The sequence below is a fragment of the Strix aluco genome, chromosome 6 (assembly GCF_031877795.1).
Source record: "Strix aluco isolate bStrAlu1 chromosome 6, bStrAlu1.hap1, whole genome shotgun sequence".
Lineage (NCBI taxonomy): Eukaryota > Metazoa > Chordata > Aves > Strigiformes > Strigidae > Strix > Strix aluco.
Genome location: NC_133936.1, coordinates 17,146,007 through 17,173,984, shown reverse-complemented (window position 1 = coordinate 17,173,984; position 27,978 = coordinate 17,146,007). Strand labels below are relative to the sequence as shown.

At 49.0% G+C, this 27,978-nt stretch overlaps 1 protein-coding gene across 2 annotated transcripts in view; it reads left to right on the top strand.

The window, feature by feature from the left end:
* The window catches only part of MARCHF4 (membrane associated ring-CH-type finger 4), a 104,282-nt gene that overhangs the window by 58,261 nt on the left and 18,043 nt on the right, over positions 1 to 27,978 (top strand). Inside the window, exons 2-3 of one of the 2 annotated variants that reach the window (XM_074828827.1) lie at positions 14,173 to 14,328; positions 23,408 to 23,600. In XM_074828827.1, the coding sequence (XP_074684928.1) occupies positions 14,173 to 14,328; positions 23,408 to 23,600 (349 nt within the window). Of the gene's footprint in view, positions 1 to 14,172; positions 14,335 to 23,407; positions 23,601 to 27,978 lie in introns of both variants that reach the window. The other variant, XM_074828825.1, reaches the window with a different exon arrangement.

The window sequence follows — 27,978 nt, the reverse complement described above, 5'->3', positions numbered from 1 at the left end:
CAATCTCTTTTCCCTCAAAGGCTCAGTTTACTTTCACATAATGTTGGCAGGGGGCTCTGAAGGACACCTTCCACTTAAACACTCCTGCGGATGGACAGGGCTGTCGCAAGGGATGGGATCTTCCTCCAGAGCAGATGTGGGCTGCCCCAGTGCTCAAGTCAGGGACACAGTCCAACTGCCAGAGCAGCAAGGGCATGCTAGTGAAGATCAGTGTCCATGCAGAGCAGTGGCCAGCCACGTTTAATCATTTGCTCTTCAACAGCCTTGTTTATTCAAGATCTTAAAGCCCTTGACAAATGCAGATCAATGAAGTCTCCAGTTGGCCATGTGCGGTGGGTAAGAGTCATTACCCTGATACACAGAGCAAGGATCCCGAGGTGGAGGTTGCCCCAAACCCAACAGCATGTCATCAGCTGAGCTGCAGGAGGGAGAGCTGGGGCCAGGACCTGCTCTGCTCATGCCGACCTCAGACAGCTGGTCTTCCCAGTGCACTGCAGCTCACAAGGAGCATCTGTGGCTGCTGCAGATATTTCCCATTCCTGGAGCATCGCCGTGAAGGGTGATGGCTGGGTAATGAGTTTCTTTAGTCTTGCCTGAATGCTTCTGGCTCTCAGACACTTCTCAGCGTTCAGCACCAAAGAGCAGATGAGTAGCTGATTACACACTACCCTGCCCTGAACACAAATCTCAACAATTAGTGGGACTTCTTCCAGGTAGTACGCGTCTGTGAATAGTGATTATTTCTGTGCCCATCTTTCTACTAACCCCAGTTCTGAAAAGGCAAGAAAAAAACCCAGGAACTTTTGAAAAACTCTTAAAATCTTCCTGACATATCAAAGCCCAGGAGTGCCACACTAAAAGATCTCAGCTCTTGGGACTTCCAGCCCTGGCCACTTTACATCCATAAGCCAGGGCAAAGCAATGAGAATAACATCCTTCTTTCCTCTTGTCTCTCTGATGGCCCAGCTGGTGACCCTTTTGCATCCCAGCTGCTTGCAGCATGATCAGTAGTGAAGGAGTAACTAGTGCTGCCAGATGACAAGGGGTCATTGTCAGGGAAGTGGGTGGCTAAGCATCGTGTTTCCATGTCGCTCTTAGCTTGGTGCACCAGAAAGTAGAGTAGAGCAGCTGACTGGATGTAAAGGACAATCCCATCCTAAAAACTGACTGCAGATTAGAAAGAATAAAATCATCACCACTGGAGACAGTGGTGGAGCAGTGTCTCTGTGCAGCTCAAGTGGCTGAAGCCCATGGTCGGTGCACACCAGCTTTTCATTTCCAACACTGCCCAAGAGCGGGTCAAGCACCAGTTTCGTTGCTTGTGCCTTTAGCTTCATTACCAAGGCAAAAGAAAAGGCCAGCCAGGAGCAGACACTTGATCCTTCCTGTGTGAAGACACGACTTGCTAAGGGAAGTGTAAGTTGTTATGGAGGAGGTGTGTTGTTTCAGAGGAAGGCAGCCTATCCCCTAGCTAAAGGAGGATGCTGGAAGACCTGTCACGGCCCTAGCTGACTAGATGTGGTTCAGCAAGTTAAGTAACCTCATCCAGGTGTGGTAGGAGGAACCTCAAATGGCAGAAACAGGTTCTGTATCTGATACAGCAAATCCCATGGGGACGGAGCAGGAGAAGCAATTTGACAAAGCACAATAAAGACCAACAACAGAAAGGGTAATAACTCATATTTCAATAGGGCATCTTTCATGCTGAAGGATACAAATTATTTGGCCACTGTTTGAAATTCAGCCACCTCTGGAGTGGAACATAGCCGTGCACAACATCTGACATTGCCTCGGTGTTGATGTATTTGTTAATATGCAAATTGCCAATCAGTATATCTTCAAAAGGTTATTTCAGAGTCAGATAATAAATCAGCCCTATGTAATGCTTAATATCTTTACACTGACAGTGCCAAAACCTCAGAGCCCTGGCACTGTTTATATATACACATCTCTCTGTGTGTATTTCACTCTTACACACACAATAAACCTGATACTGTTCTAGTGCAAGAGGAAGACCAAAAGAAAAGATAGAAAATGGCCTCTGTAGCACACTTTACTGATGTTACAGCTATTCTTACATTCATTTCTACCTTTTCTCCTCTGTTTTATACTCCCCCTGCAAAAGGGAAAGCTGTATTCCCCAGCTGGGGTAGGAAAACACAACAAGGCTTTGCACCAGGAGGTACATGCAGGCAAAGACTGAAACATATAGATTCATGCAGCTTCTTATACAGGAGGCCTTTGGCCAGGGCAGCGTTGAAAAATCAGAATTAATGTTGTGCAGCTTCCCCCAGGGACAGTGCAGCCAGTGCCGCCAGTACCTTCGGATCTATCCTCTTGAGCTGCTCTCAGCTGGAAAGTTGTCATGCAAGGCAAAGGGATTTGGGGATTAGGCTGCCTGTTCTCCTTTCCCATGGTTTATTTTTGCTGCACTTCGACTAAATGGGCCTCTGGGTTTATGAGCTCTGGACCATGCTCCCGCAGTGGGGGCGGAGGATGGTGCTGAGAGTTGGCAAGACTGCACTCACCCACCTCCTAATCCCAGCATTTCCCCAGGGGACTTCACCTATTTTTCCAGCACCCAGGATGCCTTGAAAGTAGAAAGCAAGTGAAGGGGCAACATGACCACTCTTGCCATGGCCAAGTGATTTGAGGCTCCCTGCTTTTGTCCCCTCCCTTATCCCATCACTTGCTCCGGCTGCTCCACACTGCTGCTGGCTCTCCCATCTAATTTGCAGCCCCTTGACTCCCCCAGGTGTCAGCCTGAGTTGCCAGCCCTGCAGACACCTCCCACCCCAGCCCCACGGGTCCTTCCCCAGTATTACTGGCGGTGGTTGGTTTGGCCTGTTGGGGTTTGTGAGCAGCATCCATCATCGCTGCACGAGTGCATCCTGCAGGCAGCTGCTCTGCTGCCACTTCACCCAACAGCTCGGCAGATACCTGCTGAAGAAACACTTTATATTTATGGCTCATTTTTAGCTCATTGCCAGTAAAGGCAGTTCAGCCTTACTCTGTAACTGCATCATTTCCAAAGAAGGTGCCTCTGCCTCCAGTACATGTTTGTGCCAGCAAGCATTTTGTCTTTCTGCCAAACGTTTAAGTGACCTTATGGCAGGATTGGAAAGCAAGGCTCTGGAGCACCACCGTCCACGGTCCCTGAGGGCCTCTATTCTCCCCTCTGCTGCCTCCTTCGTATATTTTTGTTCAGCATCTCTCTTTACAGGGTTGCCTGAGACGTTGAAAAGAAATGCCTTCCCCACCAAGACAGTCTGTAGTAATAAGGAACTTGATCTCACATAAACTGGGATGTTCTGAGAACCATTTTAATTTCTGCTAATTGGCAGATGAAAAATGAATTACTTCAGATGTCAAGTCCTACTGCACGAGTCTCGTAACGTTTGGAAAAGCCGTAACTGAGTTACCCAGTAATTGAAGGGCTCTACATGAGTGAACTTTGTAATTGCGTATTCTTCTCCTTGAGTCCAGGAGGCAGAAAGGAAAAGCAGATCAGGCCACGTCTTAATGAAACAGCTCAGTCCTGCAGCGCTACCGAAGCTAAAAGTAAACAAACCATGCTCATTATTTTATATCACAGCTCCCCAGCCGCTGCGGCAGCCCTGTGTGTGATGTGCTGTCTCCCACTTCACTGCCCCTCCACTGCTTCTGCTTTCAACCCCATGCCAGGCTGTCCTTGGCCCCAGCAGCAGCCTTCACCCTGGCTGCACCTGAGGCCAGTGGCTGCCCCCATCCCAATGCTACCCCATGTGGCAAGAGACACAACCGGCTTTGGAGACAAAGATTGCTTTGGAGGGTTTCTATCTCTGAGTTGTCGGTTTTGACCGGCCCAGGTGGAGCAGGAAAAGCTCCTGCATAACCGTCCCCATCCAGACTTGTTGGAGATGCCCCTCCTCCCAAATCCCCATCTCAGCTCCCAGCTGGGACACGCTGCCTTTGAGTACTGGAGCTGTACTCTGTGCTTCTGTCTGCAACTTATTATTGGCTTCCACTTATTGAATGTGCACACAGCTCCCCCATTTTCCCCAGCCTGCTGCCCTCGGTCCTGACTGGCGGTCACTTGACGGTACTGTGGCAAACAGGAACCCCCAAATCCTGCGGTACCATCATTTTCCACTCCCCTCTATTGATGAGCTGATGGTACTGACATGAAGCAGCTCTTCAGCAGTTGCTGCACTTTTGGAAGGAGCATCTCACCGCTGTAAAGCTGCCAACACACCTGGCCATTTTCTCATTCGTGTAGAAAGCGGGAAGATGAGGCAAATATTACAGAATAAAGATTTTCCTAGCTCTTATGTTGAAGGGCTTTTCAGCATTCTTGGGGAAAAAAAAGAAAAAAAGTCTATTGCTCTGTTTGTTTCACTATCTTCAAAAGTGGGATCTATCATCTGGAGAGTCAAACCAGGATCCATTTCTGTGGGTTTTTCATGGCTGCTCCTCAGAGGATGATGGCATAATGTTTTCTGAAATGGCCATTAGCTGAGTATCTTTATGAACAGCTTCCCAGGGAAGTAGCTGCAAAGTTCAATTTGCTGAATTATGAGCACATCTCTGATAAGGATTGCATTATATAGTACTTGCATGCTGAAAGCATTAACTTTATACTTTGAACTTTTAAAATATGCATTGATGGATCTGATGAGGACTGAAGAAGTAGAAAGGTGAAGGTCCCCAAGGATTAGAGATAATAAGGAATATTTGCTATCTTTTTTTTTTTTCCATGAAAAAGAAGCAGTATATTTAGAAGAATTCTATTTAGCTGAGGCTTTTTCTACTGAAAAAGCCATTTGTACCAAAAAAAAAAAAAAATGGAAAACCTCTTTAATTGGTTGAAAATTTATTACAACAAGCCATAACTTAAGGGCACTTGATTTGCGCTGAAGAGCTGTTTGGCTTCATGGAGTCACATCAGATTTACCCCAGCATCCTAGCGAACAAAATTGAACTCACTCTTATATCTCACACAGAATAAATCTAAGTATTGTCTGAAATACTTTTATTTTTTAATTAAGAAGAACTGAAGTGAAACACAGTGGATTTCTCTTTCAGAAGACACTAGATTGTTCTAGCTCACAGAATGGATGTGGTCTACAGTAAATCTCCAGAAGTTTAAAGCCTCAATACTTTGGGTGAAAGCCCAAGAACTACAGACTAGGACATTTAGTCTCTGGGATGCTGAGACAGCTCCATTCTGTATTCAGGACAAGTCTGGAGCTGAACTCGCTCTAACACCCAAGTGCTCAGGGGTATTCAGGTATCTTGATTTCACATGTGCAGCACTGTGATTTCTATTCACTGAAGGCTCTTCACTTAATCGGTGCTATTATCACACCTGATGAGGCACAGCAGGTGATATTTGAGATGCTTGCCTTTTGATTCCTTGCAACTGAGCAACATTTAGTAAGAATTACTTAAATCAGCTAATCAAAAACATGTTCAATGACATTAGGATGAAGTGGGCTCTAGAAGACCTAAGTAAAGTTATTTTTCTTGTGGAAATCCTTCTGTAGAGAGAAAAGCAAATAAATCCCAATGTGATCTATATATTGTAAGCTCTCTGCTTCTTAGGCTATTGATAAGTAATTCCTGAAAATCTTTTGTTATTCCATATTTCAGGAAAGGTTTGAATTTGTTCTGGTGGAACATGTTTTCATAAACATTTTCTACTCGTATTTTGGTGGCATAGCTGACACTGGCCAAAAGCCTGCGTGATAGCTGCCAGAGCAAGAGCTTGCAGTGGTACGGCAGGGCTGTGGCTGGGCTCTGCGAACACGTCTGTGCGCAGCCGGAACAGCCTGGTGTCTGCTTCCCTGTGGCAGAGAAACGGGATGGTGGGACTTCCATTTTGCTGAGAAACGGAGCCAGGGACACCACTGGCACAAACTGCTGGAGAGAAACACCTACAGAAAGTCAAGGCCCATATTTTCTCCTTTCTGAAGTCAGTAGAGCCCTTCTGCTGTATTGCAGGATGCAGAATGGCCCAGTCTGCTGGACACAGTGCAGGATCAGTCCTGGCTTCTTCTTCTTCTCCTTCTTCTTCTCCTTCTTCTTCTCCTTCTTCTTCTCCTTCTTCTTCTCCTTCTTCTTCTCCTTCTTCTTCTCCTTCTTCTTCTCCTTCTTCTTCTCCTTCGGTTCAGTGGTGGCAGAAACAGCGTAGCAGGACTGCTTGCAGGTCCCAGTGCTTGCTGTGTTATTTGCTCTGAGGACAACTGATGAGTCAGGATTCAGAGGAATGTCCGCCCAGAAGGGCCCATCTGTTTGGCAAGACCTGCATACAGAGATGGAGCTCAGCATCTTCCCTCTCAGTTAAAGGGACCCTTAGGGACTCTTCTCCCCTCTCACTTCCACAGCAGTGGCTGGTCCCAGGTGAGAACCAGCCCCCAGCATCCCTTTCCATGCTGTCCCCCTTTCATAGCTGAGTGGGACTTACATCGTAGGCCTCTCTGCCCTTCACCTTTTACTGGCCTGAAACCAGGTGTTAAAATCCTCCATAGCCCATTGCACAAAAAATACCCTGCAATTCTCTGTTTCTTGCAAAAATGTATGCTTTCTGCTCCTTGAAAGTACTTCCCCTTAGAGGAAATTGATGTTAAGTCATGAGACACCTGGTCCTACCTGTACCAGCTCCCTTTGACCTTTACCAGTGGTGGCAGGGATGCACCCAGAACTGGTGGATTGTGCCTGCCTGTGGGCAAACACATGAGCAAGTTACCGTCAGCTAAACATTGAAACAGCCCTAGTCTAGAGTAAGCCCTTTTTCCCTTTTTTTTAATGGGAAGGGGTAGGGCCATGTCCAAATATTTCACATTAAAGTCTGCAACATTCCTCTTTTGCTTTTCTGTTTCCAAGGCATTGAGCAAACGTGCCCCAGCTCCCTGACAGCTCACATTAAGCTCTGTGGAGCTGCGTTCAATCACCTTCCCGTGGAAATCAGTGAGGGAGCGAGGGCAGAGCTGTGCAGCAGAGCCACTGGTTCAGACTGCTCTGAGGATGAGTCACCGCAGCGAAGGCTCCTGTCTGAGGGAGGCAGAGCCGCTGCTCTCTAATGCGCTGGGCTTTCTGCACTGAGGACTTCTCAAGCATCTTCCTCCTTCTTTCTTTTGTTCCTGAGTTTTTATTCCTTGCCTTCATTTGTCTCTTACCTTCCCTCCTGCCCTGCAGAGTTCTTTAGGGTTTTAGCAATTAAAGGGGGAAAAAAAGCCATCCTTTTTTCTCTCCGTGGTGGGGCCAAGAGCTGATCTGTGTGCAGGGATCCGTCCCTGCTCCTGCCTGGCTGAATCCGTTGGAAAATTGCTTACCCTGTGGGAAAGGTGGAGTATGGAGGTTGCCCTCAGGCTTTTTCGAAGTGGCACTCATCCTTGTTAATAAGTGGTGGAGATCCCACCGGGGCACACAGGCAGTGCTGTGGGGGGGGTCTTGCTTTTGAACATCCCACTCAGAGGTGGCAGAGGAGGAGAAGGGCGATTTGGTAAAGAGGAAACCCAACGCCATGATGCAGCTCAGGGCCCTTTTGGGGCTTTACTGTGCTCTGCTGACCAGGGCACAGCTCTGGGACGGGGACTGGCCAGATGCCTCTCCCCCAAATCTGTGCAGTGTTGTTGGGCATGGGGACACAGGGGTTTTACCTGCTGTCTGCCTCCAACACAGGTGAGCCTCCTGAGTCATCCTCTTTAAGCAAAAAAACATCTTTTGGATTAAAACATGGGCAAGCTTCACTGATGCCCTGGTGAGCAAGCCAGATGGGGTGATGGTCACTTAGCTCTGCAGCAACAAAGAGACCTCATGGGGATTGGCAAGGCTCAGAAAAAGGAAAGCCTCCCTTTCTTCCCCCTTCTCCATCCTACTTCAAGATTCTGAGCTGCCATCTCTGGCACTGTCTGTCCATCCATCCGTCTGTCCCAGCAACAGTGACAGGCACAAAATACTGGAGACAGGAAGGAGCAGAGATCACTTAAAATTCCCCTTGGCCGTAGTAAAGCTGAAGGCTGTGGGCAGCAATGGCTCAGCCAGAAAGTCACGTCGCTTGTGGTAGCGGTGCGATGAGTTTTCCTGCAGAGCAGGTCCCACCCTGCCTTCCCCGCAGCTGTGGCTGCAGCCTTTCATATTTTCATCAGAGAGGTGCAGAAAAAGCCTGAGCAGCGTGGCAGCCTTGGTGCTCCTCGCAGGTGTCGCGGCAGCAGCCTCCGTGGGCGGAAAGGCAATTTGTGCTGTTTTCAGAGGATCAAGAGCTCTGCAGACGTGGTGGCTTTTCAGACAGGACTCGCTCTGGAACAAACATTGGGTCTCAGCTCAGGACTGTATGAGACATATCTCTCTCCTGACCACCACCCACGTATCCAGACATCGCCAAATACGCCTGATGGGCCCAGAGGGGTGTGTGGTGGTTTCACTGGGTGCATTAAAGCCGAGCTGCCTTTCTGCTCGCACCCAGCCTGTAGGCAGAGGGATGCTTGTGTTTTGTTGCTAGATTAGTCATCGCCCTGTCGGAGATAAGTGCCCCATTCGCACGGCTGCCAGAACAGCTAATACCCATCAAAAATTGCAGAAAACCATGAAAAAGCAGAACTGTTCCCTCCCTGCACCCATCTCAGGCTCCCATGCCCGGCTGTGGCTTCTCACTCATACTGCCATGGGAATGAGCAGCCCCAGAGAGGGACCCACACTTCTACCATGCCAGAGCCCCGCAGAGATGTGGTCCTGTCCCAGGGAGCTGCCAGGCTAAGATCCCTCACCAAAAATTTAGTCCAGGCAGCCGCAGGCTTAAAGCCATGGCTGAGCAACAGAAATAATTGTTCAGAGCTGGATTTTTCTTCAGTCCTTTATGAGGCTGCATTTTATCTTGCTGCTGGAGTAGGGGGTACTCATTGCACCCCAGGGCACAAGGATCTTGCCTGGCATGGGGCAGTGGTGCCTCTTCATGCTGCAGGGATGCCCAGTCTTGCAGGAGAGCTGTGGAATGAGCCAGTCCTGGTCACGGAGGTGACATGGCAGCAATGGTGGCACCTGGGGGTGGGAAGGGAGCTGCACGGAGTCTGGGTGATTTCTTTCTATAATCACAGACAGAGATTTTCCTATAGATTCCCCAGGTTTTAGGGAGCTGCCCAGTCGGGGGATCTTCCCCCAAGGAAAGTCTCTCAGCAGATTGCTGCCAAGGTGGAGACTGGGGTCAGCACCCAGCTCTGCCGGAGTGCCTGGGGAGATGCCGCCCCACCACAAAGCCTTGTACATAACCGTGTCCTGTGCTGTCCCAACATCACAGGAGACATAAGCCCACTCCTGTCTGGGTACACACTCTGCATCAATCTCCCCCAGTGCTGGAGAATTTCATGCAATATACATACATATATATTCATAGCTAATTATTTCATGTCCCCTGTTATCTGTTGCTGGCCAGCACAGTGCTTGCACACAGGAGGGTACTCATGGGAAGCATTTGAGATGCTGATAGTAACGTGTGTGTTTAGTCTAAAAGGATGGAGGGGCAGTTCTTGTAAGTGTGTGTGAAGACAGAGTGATCATTAGTACATGTTTATTGAAGTTTACCAGCTCTGTAACAATGGGTTTCTCTTTGCCATTGGACTTAATTCCTCTGTAATTATGTTCCTAATATAGAAATCATTTGGCATTTATTTGCCATAATAAAACTTCCCATTCCATTTAAATTCAATGTGAAGATTTAAGTGTATTTAGGAGACTCAGTTGAAGACCTGAAATTAAATATTCTTGGTTTCCTTTTCCAAACAAGACAAACTCAGATAAATGCTAGCAGTCAGATCCATGTGTGCAGCTACTCCCGTGAGCAGTGGCAGCTGCATGTGCATACCCAGAGAGAGATGGTAGCCCTTGTGATGTGGACAACTTTCAGCTTCTCACTACCCTGCTCTGGTCCAGGGCACTGGTCCTGTGGGTGATGCTGATGACTGAGACTACACACCTGAGCAGGGAAGACACACAGTTGAGGAAAAACTGCAGGTGTTAAGATCACCATCAGCCATCCCAATTTGCTATACAGCTTGCACGGGTTTTCAAAATGTTTACTTTAATAGCTGTGGTAGCAGGATATTGCTAGTGTGGCTTTTTCCAGCTGAGCTGGTGCTTAGGAGCAGCCCAGGCAGCAGACGTAGGTCAACACAGCTGGAGCTGGGAGAGCCCAGAAGACCACATCCTGGCCCAATGACACCATCATCCCCAGCTCTGCCGTGTTCGAAGGAGACCATCTGGGCAAATTTGCTATTCTTAATTTATAGTTAAAAGAACAGGCCTGGGAAGCACATCCCATGACTGCCTGCTGGTGGGTGAGCAGCTGCAGCCTTGGAAGCAGTGTGTGGATGGGCTCCCAGCACTGATAAATGACAGATAAAACAGCCAGGTGAAACACTGACACCAGGACGCAACAGGGGTGACGCTGCTCCTGACGCTGTTATTTTCTCCCTAGATATACCAAGCATCAGAACCGCGCACTAGCAATATTTTTTTTCCCATCCTTTCTCAGAACTCCTCCCAGTAGGCTTAAAATAGCAGCGCCCAGTTAATCATTAACCACTTTGACATATTGCAACGGGCACAGACTGGGAATTTATAAGGAGAGGACAGAGCTGGAACAGACCTGAACTCCCAATTTGTCTCCAGCAGTATTGTCCCTTTCAGGGTAAAGCCAGTTCAGTCTGGCCTTGCCCTTGCTGCTCCTAGAGACAAGCTCCCATCACAGCCAGAAATAGGGAGGAATATTATATATAACTGCTTAATATATTACTCTTCCCAGAAGTAGGAAAGAGTAAATTATAGGGAAGAGTATTTCATCCATATGTTGAGAGGGTTATGGTTGAAGCCAGAGCACCCTTCCCTTTTTGTTAACTCTGGTTTTCCACCTTTCACATGGACCCCAATATAGACTTGGATAACAACAACAAAAAAGGCAGGTGCCCTGAGTTCAAAGCCCACTTGGTTGTTTCAAGGGAACAAGATGGTACTGAGCAAGCTGAGGATGAAGCTTGCAGCCAGGGAGCATTTCTCCACTAGTTGCTGACAAAGCAGAAATGCTGCTTAGTCTGATCTGAGTGATGGGATGTAACTCTACAAAAGAAAATTGCAAAAATAAGTGTTGGGAAGTAGACTCTTCAAAGGGTCTTTGGAGAGTAGTCCCTAAAGGAAATTGATGAGAACGCTGTTGTTTGAAGCACTAGAGGATATGTTGTGCAGAGCCATCTACTACAAACCTACAGAAACTGGCGTGGGGATTTAATTTCCATCTTTAATTGCTGTGATCTGCACCTCATTTTGGGCTTGCTTTTGTGTGTGTGTAGCTTTTAGCAGAGGTCTCTGTGCAGCAAATCCTTCATGTGTGTCACAGCCCATGAACCATTCTTGAGCTTACTGTACAGCCAGCAATGAGAGTCCTTCTCCTTTGCTGTACAAAGGATTTATTCCTTTAATATGCCCCTGGTGTTTATTTTTCTGCTGGTACAGAAGTGCATGTGCGCGTGTGTGCATGTGGCAGTGTTTTACAAATGCCTGCTGTGGACAGAATTGGGCTTCACAGTATGCAAAAATAGCTGTGCGCTGCATGCAAGGATATAATATTTCACATGGCTGGAGAAAATGTGATAAATCAGGTTTTTGCTGGATTTGCAAAAATCAAGGAACTGGGGGATTCATCTCTGCAGTTGAGTCCTGAGCTCTTGCAGAAGCTGACAGGACTGTCTGGGGTGGAGAGTCCCAAGTAGAGAAGGGGGACTGGGTCACTGAGGTGTGTAGGACATCTATGAACATCTCTTGGCTCTGAAGAGACAAGCTCAGATTTTGTAGTCATTTGTTACAGAGCCCAGGAAGCCAATGTGAGTCCAGGCTGCAGCTGCAGCTTTTCTCCTCTGCCTTCGCCTGGAAGCTGTTGCTCTTAGTTCCTGCTCCGTTCTGCAGGAGCCCTGCAGGAGACCCTGGTGTGCAGCGAGGTGGAAAGGCAGGGACGCTGTAGAGCTGGGAGGTTTCTGCATTACCTGTTTCGTGCTGGGATCACACTTGTGTGCTGAGGAGTGAAGCTGTTGAGAAAATAAAGCACCAGGGACTGAGATGAGGAGAGTAGTCCAGAGGCACAGAGCCCTGGTCCTTGTACCAGGCTAGCTCTTGGTGTGGAAGAGATTTGGCGAGCAGGGGAGCGGAGGAGCAGTGCTAAGCCCTGGTCCCCCGCCTTTTGCGTCCTGGCTGGCAGTACATGCTCATGCAGGTTCCTTATCACACTTTGCACTTTCCCACCCCAGTCCCAGCAAGGGGCACAAACATGTACAGCCAAACCACACAGGGAGTTGCCCACTGCCAAATGTCAGTGCTCCTTCCTGCACGCACCTCCCTCTCTTCTAATCATTCCCTGCTTCCCTTCTGGCTTATCTTGTCGCACCTTTCCAGGTGAAAAAGGTTCACAGATCCTGCAACCCTCCTTGCTCCCCCTCTCCCTTTGCAACCCCTCCAGCGTGCAGTGAAAACCAGTGACAGGTGGACCTAAACCTGGCTTAGTAATGTAAACAGTTATTTACAGTTTTGCTAAAATTTCGTGGAAGATGACCTTTTTAGGTCACCTAAATGAAGCAAATGAAATTATTAACATGTTTACATTAGGTCTCATAAAAAAAGGATCACTCTTGCCCAGCGTGATGCTCAGTTCCTCAGGTCCTGAGACCTGATGTGGTACCCTGAAAGATAAGACAATTTCCCATCAGGGTTAGCAAGAGCAGGATCTGGTTTCCTAACCCAAGGCAGGTGGGATGGCTGTCTTTTACTGTGTCCAGCAGCCTCAGACACCAGGGTCTGTTATCCTGGTACTCCATCAGTGGTAATAATGGGGCTGATCGAGGGGTTTAAGAGGAAATATCCTCTCCCCAACACTGAAAGTATGATGCCAGCCTTCCCCGTCCTGTAGATATTCTCATTCTGCCTTTAAAAGCTTTTATATGTTGGAGCACAGCTAAATACACTATTGGGGGTCTGAACTGTGGCTTCTAAACACTAAGAGGTGGGGAGTAAAATGTAATGGCTCTGTTCTTTCCTAAATAAGTGATGGCAAATGACGGTAAAATGAGCTCCCGAGCTTGTGTGTGCAGAGAGGAATTTAGTCCCATTGTGAACAGGATGATAGCAGATGGATCACAATAATATTGGGTTTTCCTGGATATCATGTTTAAAGCTATACCAGAAACAAGGGAGTGAGCCAGGAGGTTCAGTGTTTTGGCCACCACTCATAAATGTCTGTGTGTCACAAGCCAGGACAGAATTTGTTCTCCATCATGCTTGCTTCTAGGGTGGAAATAGCCAGCCTTACAAGCTATGCATCGGTATGACTCACTTTCAGGACAGACTGGGGGCAGTGGATGGGGGGGATGAAATTTGAGGACCTTTTCCCTGCTGGGCTATGCGTACACAAAGACCTGGACCCAAAGCACACACCTGCCACCCATAGTTAAGGTTTGTCCCTTCCAGTCAGGAGCACCAGGAAGGAGAGTCTTGTGTCTAGCGCTGCAAACGCCCACTGTCTGGCAAGTCCTGGGAGGTACTGCATGGCGCTGGGCTCAGTCCAGCTCCTGGGGAGGAGCGGCACCTCCACGGCTGGCATGAGCTAGCCTGTGCAGAAAGACCAAGGGCTGCAGCATCTGCGCTCCCCCTCCTGCCTGACTGGGCTTGAGGAAGCCACCCTGGGCTGAGCGGGACACCAGTCTGCAGCAGAGGCTGTCTAGCAGCTACCCCCACCACCAACCTTACTTTCTAAAATAGGTAGCAGAGAGACAGAAACCTGAGCAGTGAAACAGTGGCATCTGGTTGCCAACAGAGCTGTGTCCAATGGCTGTGGTCTAGTGTGGGTTCTCTGGTGTCTAGTAAGAGTTGTGTTCATCTATTTTTTTTCTTGGTGGTGGTATTAGGCCTCTCTTATCTACCCATCTGTCTCTTTCCACAAAAAAATGTAGGACCCAAGTATTTGAGACTGTTACATCCCTGTCCACACCAGCCAAGAGTTATTAGAGGGAAAACAGGTGGAGGCAGCGTGATTACCCAAGCCAAACCAGGTAAAAAGGAACAAAGAGCAAATGGGTGGATGATGGAGCTTCTGCCATGCCATGCCGTGCCATGCCTGTGAGAGGAAGGGAGCCTCACTGATGTTTCTCTCTTTTTCAGGGGGAGTTGCTGAGCCCGTGTCGATGCGATGGATCGGTGAAGTGCACGCACCAGCCATGTCTGATCAAATGGATTAGCGAGAGAGGATGCTGGAGCTGTGAGCTGTGTTACTACAAGTATCACGTCATTGCCATAAGCACAAAGAACCCTCTGCAGGTAAAGGTACTAGAGACATTTCAAAGTCTTACTTATTTTCATTTCTATTTTTGTTTCTCGGATCAAGTGGATTTTAACTGCCTGGGTTTTCCTTCCATGTGCAGAGTAGTCTGTATGTCTGAGATGCTTAGAAAGAGTTGTTGGGAGCTGGTCCAAGGAGGCCCCATGTTTTGCTCAGTGGTACTGGGGGCATCCCTTGGGAGTCTGCTCTTTCTGTCCTTTGACAATTCCCACATTCACTTGCCTCCTGCTGAAATGCCAGTGTGACCACGATAGTGCTGTAACACCTCACAGCCTTTCAAATGTGTTCATATGAGACCACAGGTATGCCATTGTCCCCAGGGGCAGAGGAGGACAGAGCAGTTATGGGATTTGCTACAACAGAGCACACAGTCTGCAGCAGAGCAGTAATTTGAGACTCCATGTGTTGTGCCATTAACCCCTATCTCCTCCTGCTGAGCCTCCTCTGAGTTGGCATGAGGGATAGAGGAGGCAGATGGAGGGCTCTTACAGCTCTCCTCTCTGATCCTGCCACCCTTTTCACCTTACTGCTCCCCCATGACCAAATACATCCTGGCATTGCACACAAGGCGTTGGCTCTGATACTCTGGTCTCTCCAAGCCTGATTCTCGATGAACATTTGCAGATGTGCACACAACAGGTAAAGCACGTCTTGATGTAAGTGACTGTGAAAGGCATCAGAGGACCCACCTTCTTTCTCTTCCGAGTTCAAAAGCACTGTGGTTTAATAAGCCCCACTGCAGGCTGGTAATTTAAAATCAAGATTCAGAATGGGGAAAACTGTGGCTGTTAAAAATGGGATAAATTATCCTTAATAGCTATTGATTTATTGCGGGGGCAACACCTGAAGATGGATTAATTGCTGCATGCCTTTGCTGAGCACCATTAGTGCCTCGGACGTAGGGAAGCACGTTACATCCAGGCACTACTGCTTAATTAGCATCATCTGGACTGGAGAGACATTACAGCGGCGTGCTGTGGTTTAGAGATGAGAGCAACATCCGTAAGGATGTTGGTCTGTCCAGCACCTGGTGGAGGGCTTTGGCTCTCTGCTAGTTGCTCTGCTCTCTAACAGGAGTCAAGGGCTTTCCTAGTGATGGTGCCCAGTTATACAGGGGTGGGGGGGAATTCAAACTCCTGCTCTCTCCTCCAAACTGCAGTCACTGTGGTTTTTTTCCAGGCCTGAGGTCACTAACCACAGTGAGGAAACAGGGGCAGCCCTTTAGGACTCCAGACTTAAATGAAGTAGTGAAATTAGTGGGGCGTCATGGGGAAATTTTGCTGGGGGGAAGGGAAAAGACTGTCTGCTCTCTGCAAGTCCCTACAGCTTCTGATTCAATTTTCCATGTGCCATGGGCTGGAGAGATCAGTAGTTTCATTCCAAGCCCCAGACCCAGGGTGTTTTAATTTCTTGGCTTTATTAACTCAGAGCAGATTGAAACACAGGAGGGGAGATGTGGACAAAACAGCATTTGTTTATTTCTGGAAAGCTGGTTCATGAGTGCCCTAATGCTTCCTGTGTCTCAGATTGGGGGTGCAATGCTGAGCAGCATTGGAGGTTTGTGGGTGCAGATTTGCAAGCTTGTGTGTAGCCAGCACTGCCTTTAATGAATGACCTCCAAATGCTCTACACCTTCAGGTGGCTCAGAACAACAGGTCGGTGACTTTCCTCCTGCTCCTCACTAGGCTAAAATTCGTTGGAGCTAATCACGAGCAAGCTCCCCTCCCACGCACATGTTTCAAAAGCCTGTGCAAAGCGTTGCTCTTTCTGGGCTCCCCTGTTAGAAGGTGTCCTGATCTGATGGCCTTTGCCATGAACACAGAAACTGCGTGGCAGGAGCAACTGAGTTAGAGAGCTCAACTCCAGGAGTGAGAGTCCCAGAGGAGCATGCAGACCCTGGGCTTGAAGGCTGCATGCTGCTGGCTTAGACTTCACAGCACTTCTTGCAGAAGCACTGGGAGATTTGGAGGGTGGGAAGAAGCAACTGGAGTGAAAAGCCACTTGATCTGAAATAAATGCAGTGTGTGTGGAGTTATAGCTGCATGCCCAGGCACCCTATCTGGTGCCAGCATAAAGACACTTCTGGGAAGCAGGTGCTACATTAGCAGTAGTATGTGAAGTCCCATGGGAAGTGGCTGATGTACCAGGCCTGGACTTTTCACAAGGACTAAGGGGGCTCAGGCCCCCCATAACCCATCACCACACATGCCTTGTTCCTCAGTGGCTCTCACCATCCTCTGATGCTGGGAAAGGGAGGCAGAGAAGACCCAGGTGCTGTGATGCCCTGACACTGTGCCATAACAACATGTCACAGCATGTGCAGGCGGGAAGAACATCCTTCCTGCTCAGTCTTCACCCCATTTGTGGATAACAGGACCACCTGGACATATAAGCATGTCTGTCTAAGTAAAGCAATAGTCCATGGGCTTTCTTCTCAGGGTCTGCTGGAACTTCTGCCCAGCTTTATTCTTACTAGAAAGCTCTGAATTTCTCAAGCACAGGTTTTGGCAGGAAAATGCTGTAGGAAGTCATGGTTGTCTGTTTATTTCAGACCAACTGTAATACAGGCAAGGACCACACAAACCTCACCTCCTTGTCAAATGAAAACTGTTTGAGTGATGCTCTGAGCCTGGCTGGATTTGAACCAGCAACATGGCCTACCTATCCCCTGTGTCTTCTCATGTGGTAGTCTGCTGGAAAGCCAAACCCAGGCAGCTGGCAGGCCCTGGGCTCCCTGAAGCATGTCCAATTGGTCCGAGCAGAGCAGCACACCCGACACCCACATGTTCCCCAGGATCTGCATGTTCCTCTGCCCATTTTGACATCTGCTGCACATTTTTTGGAGTACATAGGAACATGGTGTGGGCCAGATGTGTGTGGAGACTTGCGGCGTGGGCAGGGAAGTTACAGCCGGGGGAACATGGTTCATGCATAATTAACACAGACTCCTTCCAGCCTCCAGGCTGTTATGATGTCTCATACCAGAGAGAGGCCTTTAGTCTGGTATTTTGGCAGAATGAATCTCTATGAATTAACCACCCCCCCATCCCTGGATTGCATGCATTTAAGAGCAAAAGTCTTAAAGTAGCAACACTGCAAACCTGCTGATACTGGGAGATTAAAGTTGTTGAACAGCATGGCAGGTGTCCTGTCAAGCAGCAGTCAGGCAGCAAATGAGTAAAAGTATCCCATCAGCTGTGCAACCAGAAGATCCAGAGATTTTGTCTGACCATCCATACTTCATATCCATCCATCCTCCTGCTCTCCAGCCTGCCAGTCACCGAGACAGGAGCCATGGGCATGAAGGATTTAAATGCTCCTCTCCATTGCAATACTTGTGCAAAGCTCATGATTTTAAAAAGGCCCTGAAGACACAGGGGTTTGAAGCACATGATAGTACTGCAGGCACCCTCGTGCTGATACACAGTGGAGTAGCTATCTGCAGATGGGACTCCACAGTGGATTTCATCATACAGATCCTTTGTAGCCGCTCCTGAGCCACATCCACTCTGATGCTCTGATTTTAGCAAACAGAAAATCTGTTTGAACCAACCTTCCCAGCCGTACAACCGTCTGCAGTCTCGGGGAGTTCAACTCTGCCTTACAGTTGTTATCCTTGACTCTTCCTGTATTGTGGGTTGTTTCAGCTTCAAAGATCCTCAGTTATCCAGTGCTGGGGTTGGAATCTGGTCCCAGTTCTCCTCTGGCTCTATTCTGACTATGGTGATGCTCTGTTAAGAGCTGATGAGCATTTATTTATATGGTCTCTTCATCAGGACACCCACATCTGCAAGAAAAGTGGCCAAGGTCCCAGGATGTTTGAACTTCAGCCTGAGCTCCTGAGCTAAAAACCTTGAGGCAAGTTCACTGGTGTCTCCTGGTTGTCCCAACTTGCTGAATCACTTGTGTTGAGTATGAGTTTTGGCTGGTCCCTGCTGAGCTTCAGCTGCAGCCTGCAGACTGCAAGCAGTGGGTGCAATCACAGCAAGAGAGATTTCATGGCTTCTGCCTTATAACAGGGGCTTTCTAGGATAGCGATACTGTAGCCTGAGTTTTACCAGATACTCTGGCACATGGAGGAGAGGGGGTGTCATCACTGCACGCTTCCGTTACATGGCCATAGTGGACCTTCCTTCCTCCCTGCTGCCTTTCCAGTATCTGAATAAGTCACAGCATCTGCAAATGTACAGCAGTGTATCACAGTATCACAGCAGTGGCATAACTTTCCTTGGTGAATTTATAAAAAGAAAAGCCATCCTCCGAAAGATAATTGAGGAAGATGGTCAGGGCCTTGGGACAGCAGCAAGGGGAGAGCCAGACCTAAGCAGTGCTGGGAATGGTCCACTCCAACCTTCTAGGAAAAACCTCATCTTGCTTGTGATCCTGGGCCTGAAAATTAAATTGCTGACTAGCACAGCTCAGGATGTTAATGATACATACTAAGGGGACGTGTCAGATACAGCAATAAAAATAAACTGAACTGCCTGAGGCAGGCATGGGGGAGCTCTCAGAGGAGTGTAGGAAGGCTTTTCCAGCAAGCAAGGCTTCTTTGCAAGCTGCTGCAGTAAGACATAGATATCTTCTGCAGGCAAATATCTGCCTTGGATCTGCTCGTGCTGGTGCTTGGGAACCTTTGGAGACTGATGGTGCCAAAGAAAGGAAGATACGTATCAGGCCTTAAATACCATAGTAATGACATTATTAATCTGTGTTACATTAGCAGTGGGAGTTTTCACTCACAAGCTTCCGAGCAGAAGCACTGAAGCAAACAGGGAAACAGGTTTGTCCCAAGTACAACACATAGGTTATGAAACAGTGCAAGTGAACAAGAGTGACGTGACTGTCAGGCACTGGTCCCAGCTTGGCACCTTGGCTAAGGTCATCACAAATGTCAGACCTGGGCTCCTAAGAAACCCTTTGTGAGGCATCTGGGTCGCAGAGCTTTGCAATTTGGGGAAAACAGGGAAACTTGGGGAGAATCAGTCCAAGAGTGTGTGGTGTTTTGCACGTGCACATCTGGGCGGTGTGCCAAAGCACTCGGCCAAGGGGGATGGTAGCAGAGGACAGACAGACAGCTCCTGAGTGAATGAGGACATTTCTGCAGAACGGTCTGGAGGGACAGAGCCCTTTTTCTAGCACGGGTGGCAAGCCACTGCAGAGAGCTGCTTGGGCATGCTCTGAAGCCATTGTAAGCCCAGAGCTCACAAAGCTGCTCCTGTTATCCTGCAGGAGCCTTTAAAGGTTTCTGGTACCACCAAGTCCTTAGTTCTGTCCTGTTCAGTGCTGGCAGAGCATCTGTAGAGCTTTCTACCTGCCTAAAGGCCACATTCCTGATTGACAACCTGGGTGAGCTGCCAGTTGTTAAAGGTGCACTTCAGTACAGCTCAGCAGCTACCTGGGACTCAATAGTCATTATCAGCTGAGGAAAGAAGGGCTCAGTTTTAGGTCTCTCCCTGCAAGGTGGGATTGCTTGACACTGTGACCTTGCTAGAGCTTGAACATTTGAGCTGGAGATTTGGAGGGAGGGGGCTGTGTCTGCAGCCAAGCATTCAGACAAAAAGGTTTGGGGGTTTCAGATGTGCTGGTAAAGGCACTCTGCAGCATTGCTGAGACCTTTCTTTGCAGCTCTAGCAGTGACCCAAGGACAGTAGGGTCACCTACCAAATTGCTGGTCTGCTGGCCATAATGATGGTGGAGAGGGGTTAGGAAAACGGGTTATTTCCTGAGGGCTGTTATGAAATCTGAAAGTCCCAGTGCTGTGATTGAGGCAGGCTCCCAAGGCCACCCACATCAGGCCCAGCTTCTGCAGCTGAAATTCATCAGCACGTTCCACCTCTGAACAGCACTTGGACCCTTCTGTCTGTGCTCTCACTGGGTAACATGCTTTATCCCCTGTCTCACCCCTTCTCTTTGTGCAAACCTCATATCCTAAGACATGTAGCAAAATGAAATTAAAAGATGAAAAATAATGACTCCAGTTATTGGTGGCTCAGGCTAGCTGTGGGATGCTAAACTGCAGCTCTCAGGGTTGCCAGAGAGGAAATACAACACATTACTTACTTTTTTTTTCTTCTGGAAAATATTAAATTCTTCTGCAAGCTGGTTATTTTCCCCAGTGTTCAGCTCTGACCCATTTACCTCCTTGCCAGAGGGTAATCACACCCCAGTGCCACCTCCTGAACAGAGTCAGGACTGCTGCTGTGTGTGTCACTGTCACTTAGTGCCACATGCTGGGGGAGAGTCTCCCTACCCCCTGGCACAGTTGACGGACTCCAGCCTCTTCATTATCGCTGCAGTGAACTTCCCAGCAGCTGCTGCCAGCTGAGCAGCGTCAGGAAGCGTCCCTGTCTGTGTTTCAGCCTCTCTGTTCCCAACCGAAGGGAGCAGGGTTTGAAGTTTGCACTCAAGTGTAACTTCTCTGTGCTCTGAGCCCCACCCCCTTTGACAGTATATTTAGTACTACACCTAAGCCTCCCTGTCTCTGCAAAGCAGTGGTGCTGGTTGTATGTGGCTTCTAGTTGTAGAAAACAGCTCCTTATTCTTTTTCTGTCTTTAACCACTACCTTGGAAGGACCTGTTGCTACCACTGGCCTTGCAGTGTGCCAGACAGATGGTGAGGAGCCAGTCCATTGCCTTCTCTCGAGAGAGAAATGATGCAGAATGATTTGGCTGGCACAGGCACGCACGGGTCAGCATGAGAGACCTGCAGTAAAACCTTCTCACACAGCACCAGGCTGTGCACTGGGCTCCATGCACTCCTGTCCCCTCAGTGTTTGCCAGAGTTAGTGGAAGGGGAGATGAGATCTCGTGAATGCTCCAGGGGTGGAAATGCAACCCCACACATGTACCCAAACCCTCTCCCCGCCAATGCCTCTAGTCCTGGAGCTCTGAGCTGATGGCACTGGTTGCAGATTTGTCCTGCATCTGCTTATGGTGCTGATGAGAACAAAGCTGAAGAGCTGACGAGGACAGCATAGCTGCTGATCCCACCCTCAGAACCCAAACTTGGGGGCAATGGGTGCTGGGTGGCCTTTATTCTGTCATATGTCAGGAGAGGAGTTTCACAGCTGTGCATCCTCTGTGCTCTCCAGTACCCCTGCATCTAGCCTTGACCCGTTGCAACTGGCACCACCAAGCTTCCAACCCTAAGAGGAGGGCTGTTCACTACCTCAACTTCTTCATGGCACAAAGGGGCTGCTTGTGTGGCTGGATTTGGTGGAGGCGTTGAGCAGGTCGGGCTGTGGCAGAGTGGAAATGGGCTGTTGAAGAGATCACTGAGTGTCCCCAGTGCTCGGTGTTTGCCTTTGGCTGGGCCAGCTGCTGGAGCGGATGGCAGGAAGGGGACTGGGGTTAGCTAAGCCCAGGAAGGGGACTGGGGTTAGCTGAGCCCAGTCCTGCTTCAGCAAGGAACAGGGTCTCTCTCTGCTCAGCAACTTTATGGCCATCTCCTCTGTGGCCAGCTATGAAATAAGCTGGTACCACCCACCTCACCGATACTGCACATCCCTGACATAACAATTTGAGGGCTGTCTGCCCTTGTAGGATGTAAGCCAAGGAGCAAAGGCTGGCAGAGGCAGACACTTCAGCTCATGTCTGAGCCAAGCCAGGCAATCTCCTTCCAGTTGCAACCCGCAGACCTCAGCATCAGGCTGAAGCTGTCGTCTGTTCCTCTCCAAAGGCAGCCCTTTGCAGGGGAGTGCATTCAGTTCAGGGTTTGGTCATTGGACTGGTAGCAATATCATGCAGCCCTGTAACCAGTACAAATCACCTGTTGTTCTTCTTACCCTTTGACCAGGGCTCAAAGTCCTCCCTACCTCCCAAAAAACCACTGCTAACTCCTGGGTGGCCTGGGCATTAAAGAGGGACCCAGCAACTGAACTCCCTTCTTGCCCTGCAAAAGGATGGGACAAGGCTTGACAGGTGACCCTGCCATCCCAGGGTATGTTTGACAAATGTGCAGGGTGCTGAGGGCTCGCCAGAGATGCCACTTCACAGGGATACTGCATTTGGGCTGAATCCAGACTAAACATTTTCAATTCCTGTGAATCCCCTATACTTGTAAGAGGTTGAAGTCTGCCTTTATTTATCCTTCTGCCAGTCCCACTGAGATTTCAAGGGCATGTATCTCACAGCTAAAGGTGGCCTATATACTGCGATGCCAGGAGAGACTGTCTCTCCCCAGCCTGTTTATGCATTTGATTTCTGATTTGCAGGAGGGGCTATGGACCATGTCCCCAAGTCTTGTTAAAGAAAGCAATTTCTCTCTTGGTTTTTACAGGGCAGTTCTCTCAGCAGTGTAAATCTGAGTGGGGAGGTTTTATGATGGATGACAGAGAGGAGTCCAGGTTTAGGATATTTATACCATAGCTTATACAAAGCTATTTGACATAGTGAATGGATTTGGGGGAGTTATTTCTATTTTTTTCTTCTTCTGAGGAAGAAGCATTGACGTTTACCTTGGAACACAGCCTGAACGTGTCATCACCTAAAGGCAGGGTGTCCTGACCAAGGCAACTTGTGTTGTTTGTAACAAGTTTTGTGGGATGTGCACTGCTGCTGTGAGATCCTACCTAGTGCTGTGATCCTGTCAGCTCTCACAAAGTGGCGCAGAGCCAGCTCATGGGAGGCCTCCAAAGGAAAGCTTGGCTCACTGAGACACTTCTTCTCATGGTAATAGGATGTCCTGGTTGAGGATGCTGCCTGCCCTCTATTTGAGGGAGCAACTGAATGTCCTGGTTTGTCATGGGGATGTTATTTTTGGTGTCTTGCCCCCAGTTCATCCTGCCTCCCTCAAGTCTCTGTGCTTTCTGGTGAGATGCAGGATTCCTCCCCATTGCCTCTTTAGGAGTTGGGGCCATGCACTGTTGAACAACTGCCATGCTCCACCCCAGATGTGAACCAGGTAAAAGCATCTATGCTCATAGGTGCTCTTTAAGATCTCCAAAACTACCACAATGATGCAAAACAGCAGTGTGCCTGAAGTAACTAATCTCTTCTCTTTTTCCTTCCTCCTTCCCCTTTGTCCCCTCTTCTCTTCCCCATTGCCTCCCCTTGCAGTGGCAGGCCATCTCTCTGACAGTCATTGAGAAGGTTCAGATAGCAGCGGCCATCCTGGGTTCCCTCTTCCTCATCGCCAGTATCTCATGGCTCATCTGGTCGACCTTCAGTCCTTCAGCCAAATGGCAGCGCCAGGACCTGCTCTTCCAGATCTGCTATGGAATGTACGGCTTCATGGACATTGTCTGTATAGGTGGGTGATTGTATCTCATGGCATGGCCAAGGTCGCCCACCCGCTCACCCGCGGAGAGGAGTGGGAGATGGCATGGAGAGCTGACCGGTACAGCTCGGCTCAGATTGAGTCTCCCTGGCTTTTCCTCCTCTTTGATTGCACAGCACCTTTGTTAGAGTCCTTCCCTGCTCATCTGGGCAGTCCTAGTGTGTCTCCTTGGCTGGGCTGGCAGAGGGACCTGCAGCAACCCCAGAGAGACACAAATCTCTCTTCAGAGCAAGAAGAGGAGTGTAAGGCTGAGGTGTGTAAGGCTTTTGAGAAACTCCTTCCTTTATGGAACAGATAATTTAGGGACTGCCCCATGGTTGGGTACAGCAGGGTCTCCCCACATGCAACTCCTTGTCTCTCCAGCCCAGTCTCTTTGCCGGACAGGGGTGGATGCCCCTTCTTTGGCCCACCCTGGAGCTGCAAGTCCCAGCCAGCCCAGGTCATGGCCCAGCCTGGGGTCCTTGTCAGATTGCTGGTACAGAGCAGCTCTGAGGATGAAGCTGCCTCACACTAAGCAAGCCCAGACAGTGAAGCAGATGCTGGCAGCCTGGCCACAGCAGGGTCTCCCTGAGAGCTTGAGCTGTAGCCCCAGTGCAGGTCTGTGTTGAGGTTTGAACTCAGCCGGCAGCCAGAGGCCACGTGGCCGGCCGTTCACCTTCCCCCTCCCTGGTGAAATAGGGGAGGGACAAAAAGAAGAGAATTCGTATGTTGAATAAAAAGAAAGAATTTACTAAATATAACAAGAAAACAACAGTAACAATAGTGAATCCAAAAAGAAACAGGTAAAATGCAGCAGTGGCTTACTGAGCGTGACAACAGCAACAACACGACCCGACGAGCAAACGGTGCGGTGCGAGCCCAAGCCCTATCGAGAGCCCTCCTGAGAGAGAGCCCACTTACCTAAATCCCTGGGCATGACATCACATGGTATGAAATACTCCAATGAAAGTTAACTCCATCCTGGTCAAAACCAGGACAGTCTGCAAGATGGGGGGATGTAGCTGACAACACCTATGGGCAGAGGCATTCACCAGCCAGGCCATTGAGAGAGTGGTGGTTACCAAAACAGTCCAGTGAACACCAGCCACCTCCAAACGTGCTCCTGAGCAGTGTTCATCCAAGCACATGTCACCATATAACATTAGTTCAAGTGACCCTGACAGGAAGCAAAGAGGGTCCCAGAGAGCTCTTCATGTCTGGGTCCTTCCATCATTGGTATAAAGGCAGAAGGAACCTCCCAGAAACTCAGCGGGACAAGGCAGTCCTCTTGACTTGGTGGATATGTGTTTGTGTGGGTAGAGCCTCTCCAGAGGGAAGGAGCACAGCCCCCAGTTCAGCCCTCAGGAGGAGCAGGACAGGCTACATCACAGAGCAGCAGTTGGTGAAATTGGGGTACAGAAGTAAAACCCAGCATCAGGGACAGAGGTCTGGGCTGCATACCCTGGTATCCATGTTCAAATGGCTCTTGGTTTTAGCATCCTTCCAAGCACAGGACTTGGGCCTGTCGAAAACCAGGCCAATTCCTCCCACTGTTGCCACCACTGTGCTTTCAACAAGATGTAAGCTCAGCCTGTAGAGATCATCCTGCTCCTCCAGGAGATGCTGGTGGAGCTACCACATCTCTCCAGGAACAAGGGGTGGCAAAGGGGGTGAAATAGAGATGGGCAGCCCCCACATGTTGGCAGAATAGCCGCTGGTGATATCTTCTTGCTGGTGGAATTGAGAGTTGAAAAAAATCATGCCTGTGTGTGTGCGTTTGTGTCACCTTGTTGGCAGAGGACAGAAGTGGAGAGCCCTGGCCTGGGTGGATGTCAGTAGTATGATTAAGTGGTTTTGGTAAAGCTTCAAGAGCTGAGGGGAACTGATTAGCTCATCTGTCAGTAGGACCTAAATCCTCCCACATGGTGGAGAACAAACCATGGCAGGCATGAACTGAAGGGGAACTGGGCAGAGATTCAGATTTGAAGTTCTTTGTTTCTTTCTTACTAATTTTTTTAAGGGTCTGGCCTCTATTTCTCTAAGCCCTAAGCTGGGAGTTTTTCTTTTTCCCAGCCAAAGAGCAAGCGGCCATCCCATTCCCAGGAACATTTCAGAGTCATGACTTGGGGCAGCCCCTTGTCTCACAATCCTCCCTGCACAGCTGGTCCTGGTGGGCCAGGCATGCTGGCTTTCCCACAAACTCAAAAGCAAGTGGGAAGCATTACAGATGTAGTAGCTTAACATGTCTGTATGTGACTTCTCTTGCCCAGCACCTCAGAGACTACCCAGAGATGGCTCCACTTGTACTGTGTGCAGTATGTCTGCCTGTGCTGCCAGGCAGCCCACCCGTGCTCAACTAGGAGACATGATGTTCTGGACCATGTGAGCCTTTGTATACATTTCCCTAGAAAAGCTCATATGTGCATGCAGCCAGTCATCTGCCTCTGCCATGCTCCAGTGTAAAACTTGCTTGTATTGTGCATCAATACCCTTTGCAATCCCAGCTGCTGCTGCTCCCGGGTCTGCAGTGGAGTGGAAAGGAGCTCTGAGTAGTGCTAGCTGAGATCTGGTGTTCACTCTCCTCCTCCTTCTTCTCTTCTTTCTCTGCCCAGGTTGAACCAAGTGATAAATGAGGTCTTCAGAGGGAGCTGTGACTCCCTGGCTGTCGACGCAGTCAGGTCTCTCCTCTGAGTGACTTCTCTCCAGCCCTGCTGATTTTGGGGGCCTGCACTAGTGCTAGCCAAAAGGCTGATCTGTCCCATGGAGAGGCCAGGCCAGGTCAGGCCAGCAGAAAGGCCCGATCAAAGGGAATTCCGTGACTGGGCTTAATTCCTCATTCATTATAGCTTTGCTTGACTGTGATGGATGCAGCAATGCCAGCTCCCTAGAAGACTCACAGTGAGTTCCTCGCTGTGGAACAGCTATTCTCCCTCTCTATCCTCTCCCAGACCTTGCAGCCTCGTGCAGGGTCTTTGATCACAGCCGGACAAAGCTGACTCTAGAGATTCAGAGTTCTGCTTCTGACTGTCAACATGGCCCGAAGCCTCTTGTTACTCTTCTCTGGGCTTTAGTTCCACTTCTGCAAGTTCAGGATAAAACCTCTCATGGATAATTGCAGTGACAACAGTTCTTGAAATACCAGGGTGCTGTCTGTGCATTTCAGTGTCTCCTCCTCCGCAGTCCAGCCCTTTTCCCCTTTTGCTTTCTAGCCTGTGGGTGGGTAGGAAAGATTTAGGAACTAAGAAATGCTCAGTGATGGTGAAAGAGCAGGACATTAAGTGCACTCAGTTCTACCACACCTGTTTTTTTCAACTAATGTAACACACGCATTGTCTGTGCATTGTTTGGTAACAAGCTGGGCAGCCTTAGCTATCAGAATGTTATACAGTAGGTTCTACACTGATTGTATGAATTCCAATTGTTCCTTCCCCCAGTTTGACCCCAAGTTTTGCTTTTCTGGAGAGGAGCAGAGTTTTGAAAGACAAGGTATTTACTAAAGAGCAGATGTGCTGAAGCAGAGCTCCTCTGTAGTTCCTGTCAGTTCCCACTTTGGTTGTCCTTGGATGTTGGATGTCTCATGTCCATTGAGTGGCCAGTGACATTTGTTCAGGGGGCAATTTACACACCGTGTCACTGGAGGTGCTCAGCAGGACACTTCCTCTGGCACTGTAGAGTCTCCAAGCTGGAGAAGACGCCAAATCTGCAGAGATCCTGACTATCGTCAGACATGGAATACGCACCTAGTCAGCAACTGCCCAGCTGTTTCATGTGGTCTCCTCTCTATCAAGTCATTAAGGGATTTAGGTAGCAATTTGCCAAGAGAGAGATATTTGTGGAAATTTGCATGGGCAATCCCATGGCAGCACTGGTCTTTCCAATGTGGACTCAAAGGTGAGGGCACAAGTCCTCACTTGCACATATAGCTCCCTAAGCACAGATCATTTGGTTGTTGTTACCTTCACTTGAGCTGTACTTGATCTGAAATAGTCACATCATCCCCAAGCTGAGCTCTCAAAATATGTCTGTTAACTCAGAGACTATTGATCCATGCATCAAAATCCAGGGGTCTTGGGTTTGACCCTCAGCCACTCACATTCAGGAATACACTAGTTTTCTTTGGACTTTGCTAGATCCTAGCATGCTCCACAAAAACAGTTGTAAGGGACAGACGCCATTTGCTACCCCTTCACCCACCATGGTAACAAAACCACAACCAATGTAAAATGAATCTACTCCTCATGACCAGCAGGACAGATGGTATGGCCCCAAGTACCAGAAGCTATGTCCATCTGGGCAAGATGTGCAAGATGATTTTTCAACATTGTTCTCCCCCTTGCTCTCAGACATCTAACAGGAGGGCAGGAAGCACTGG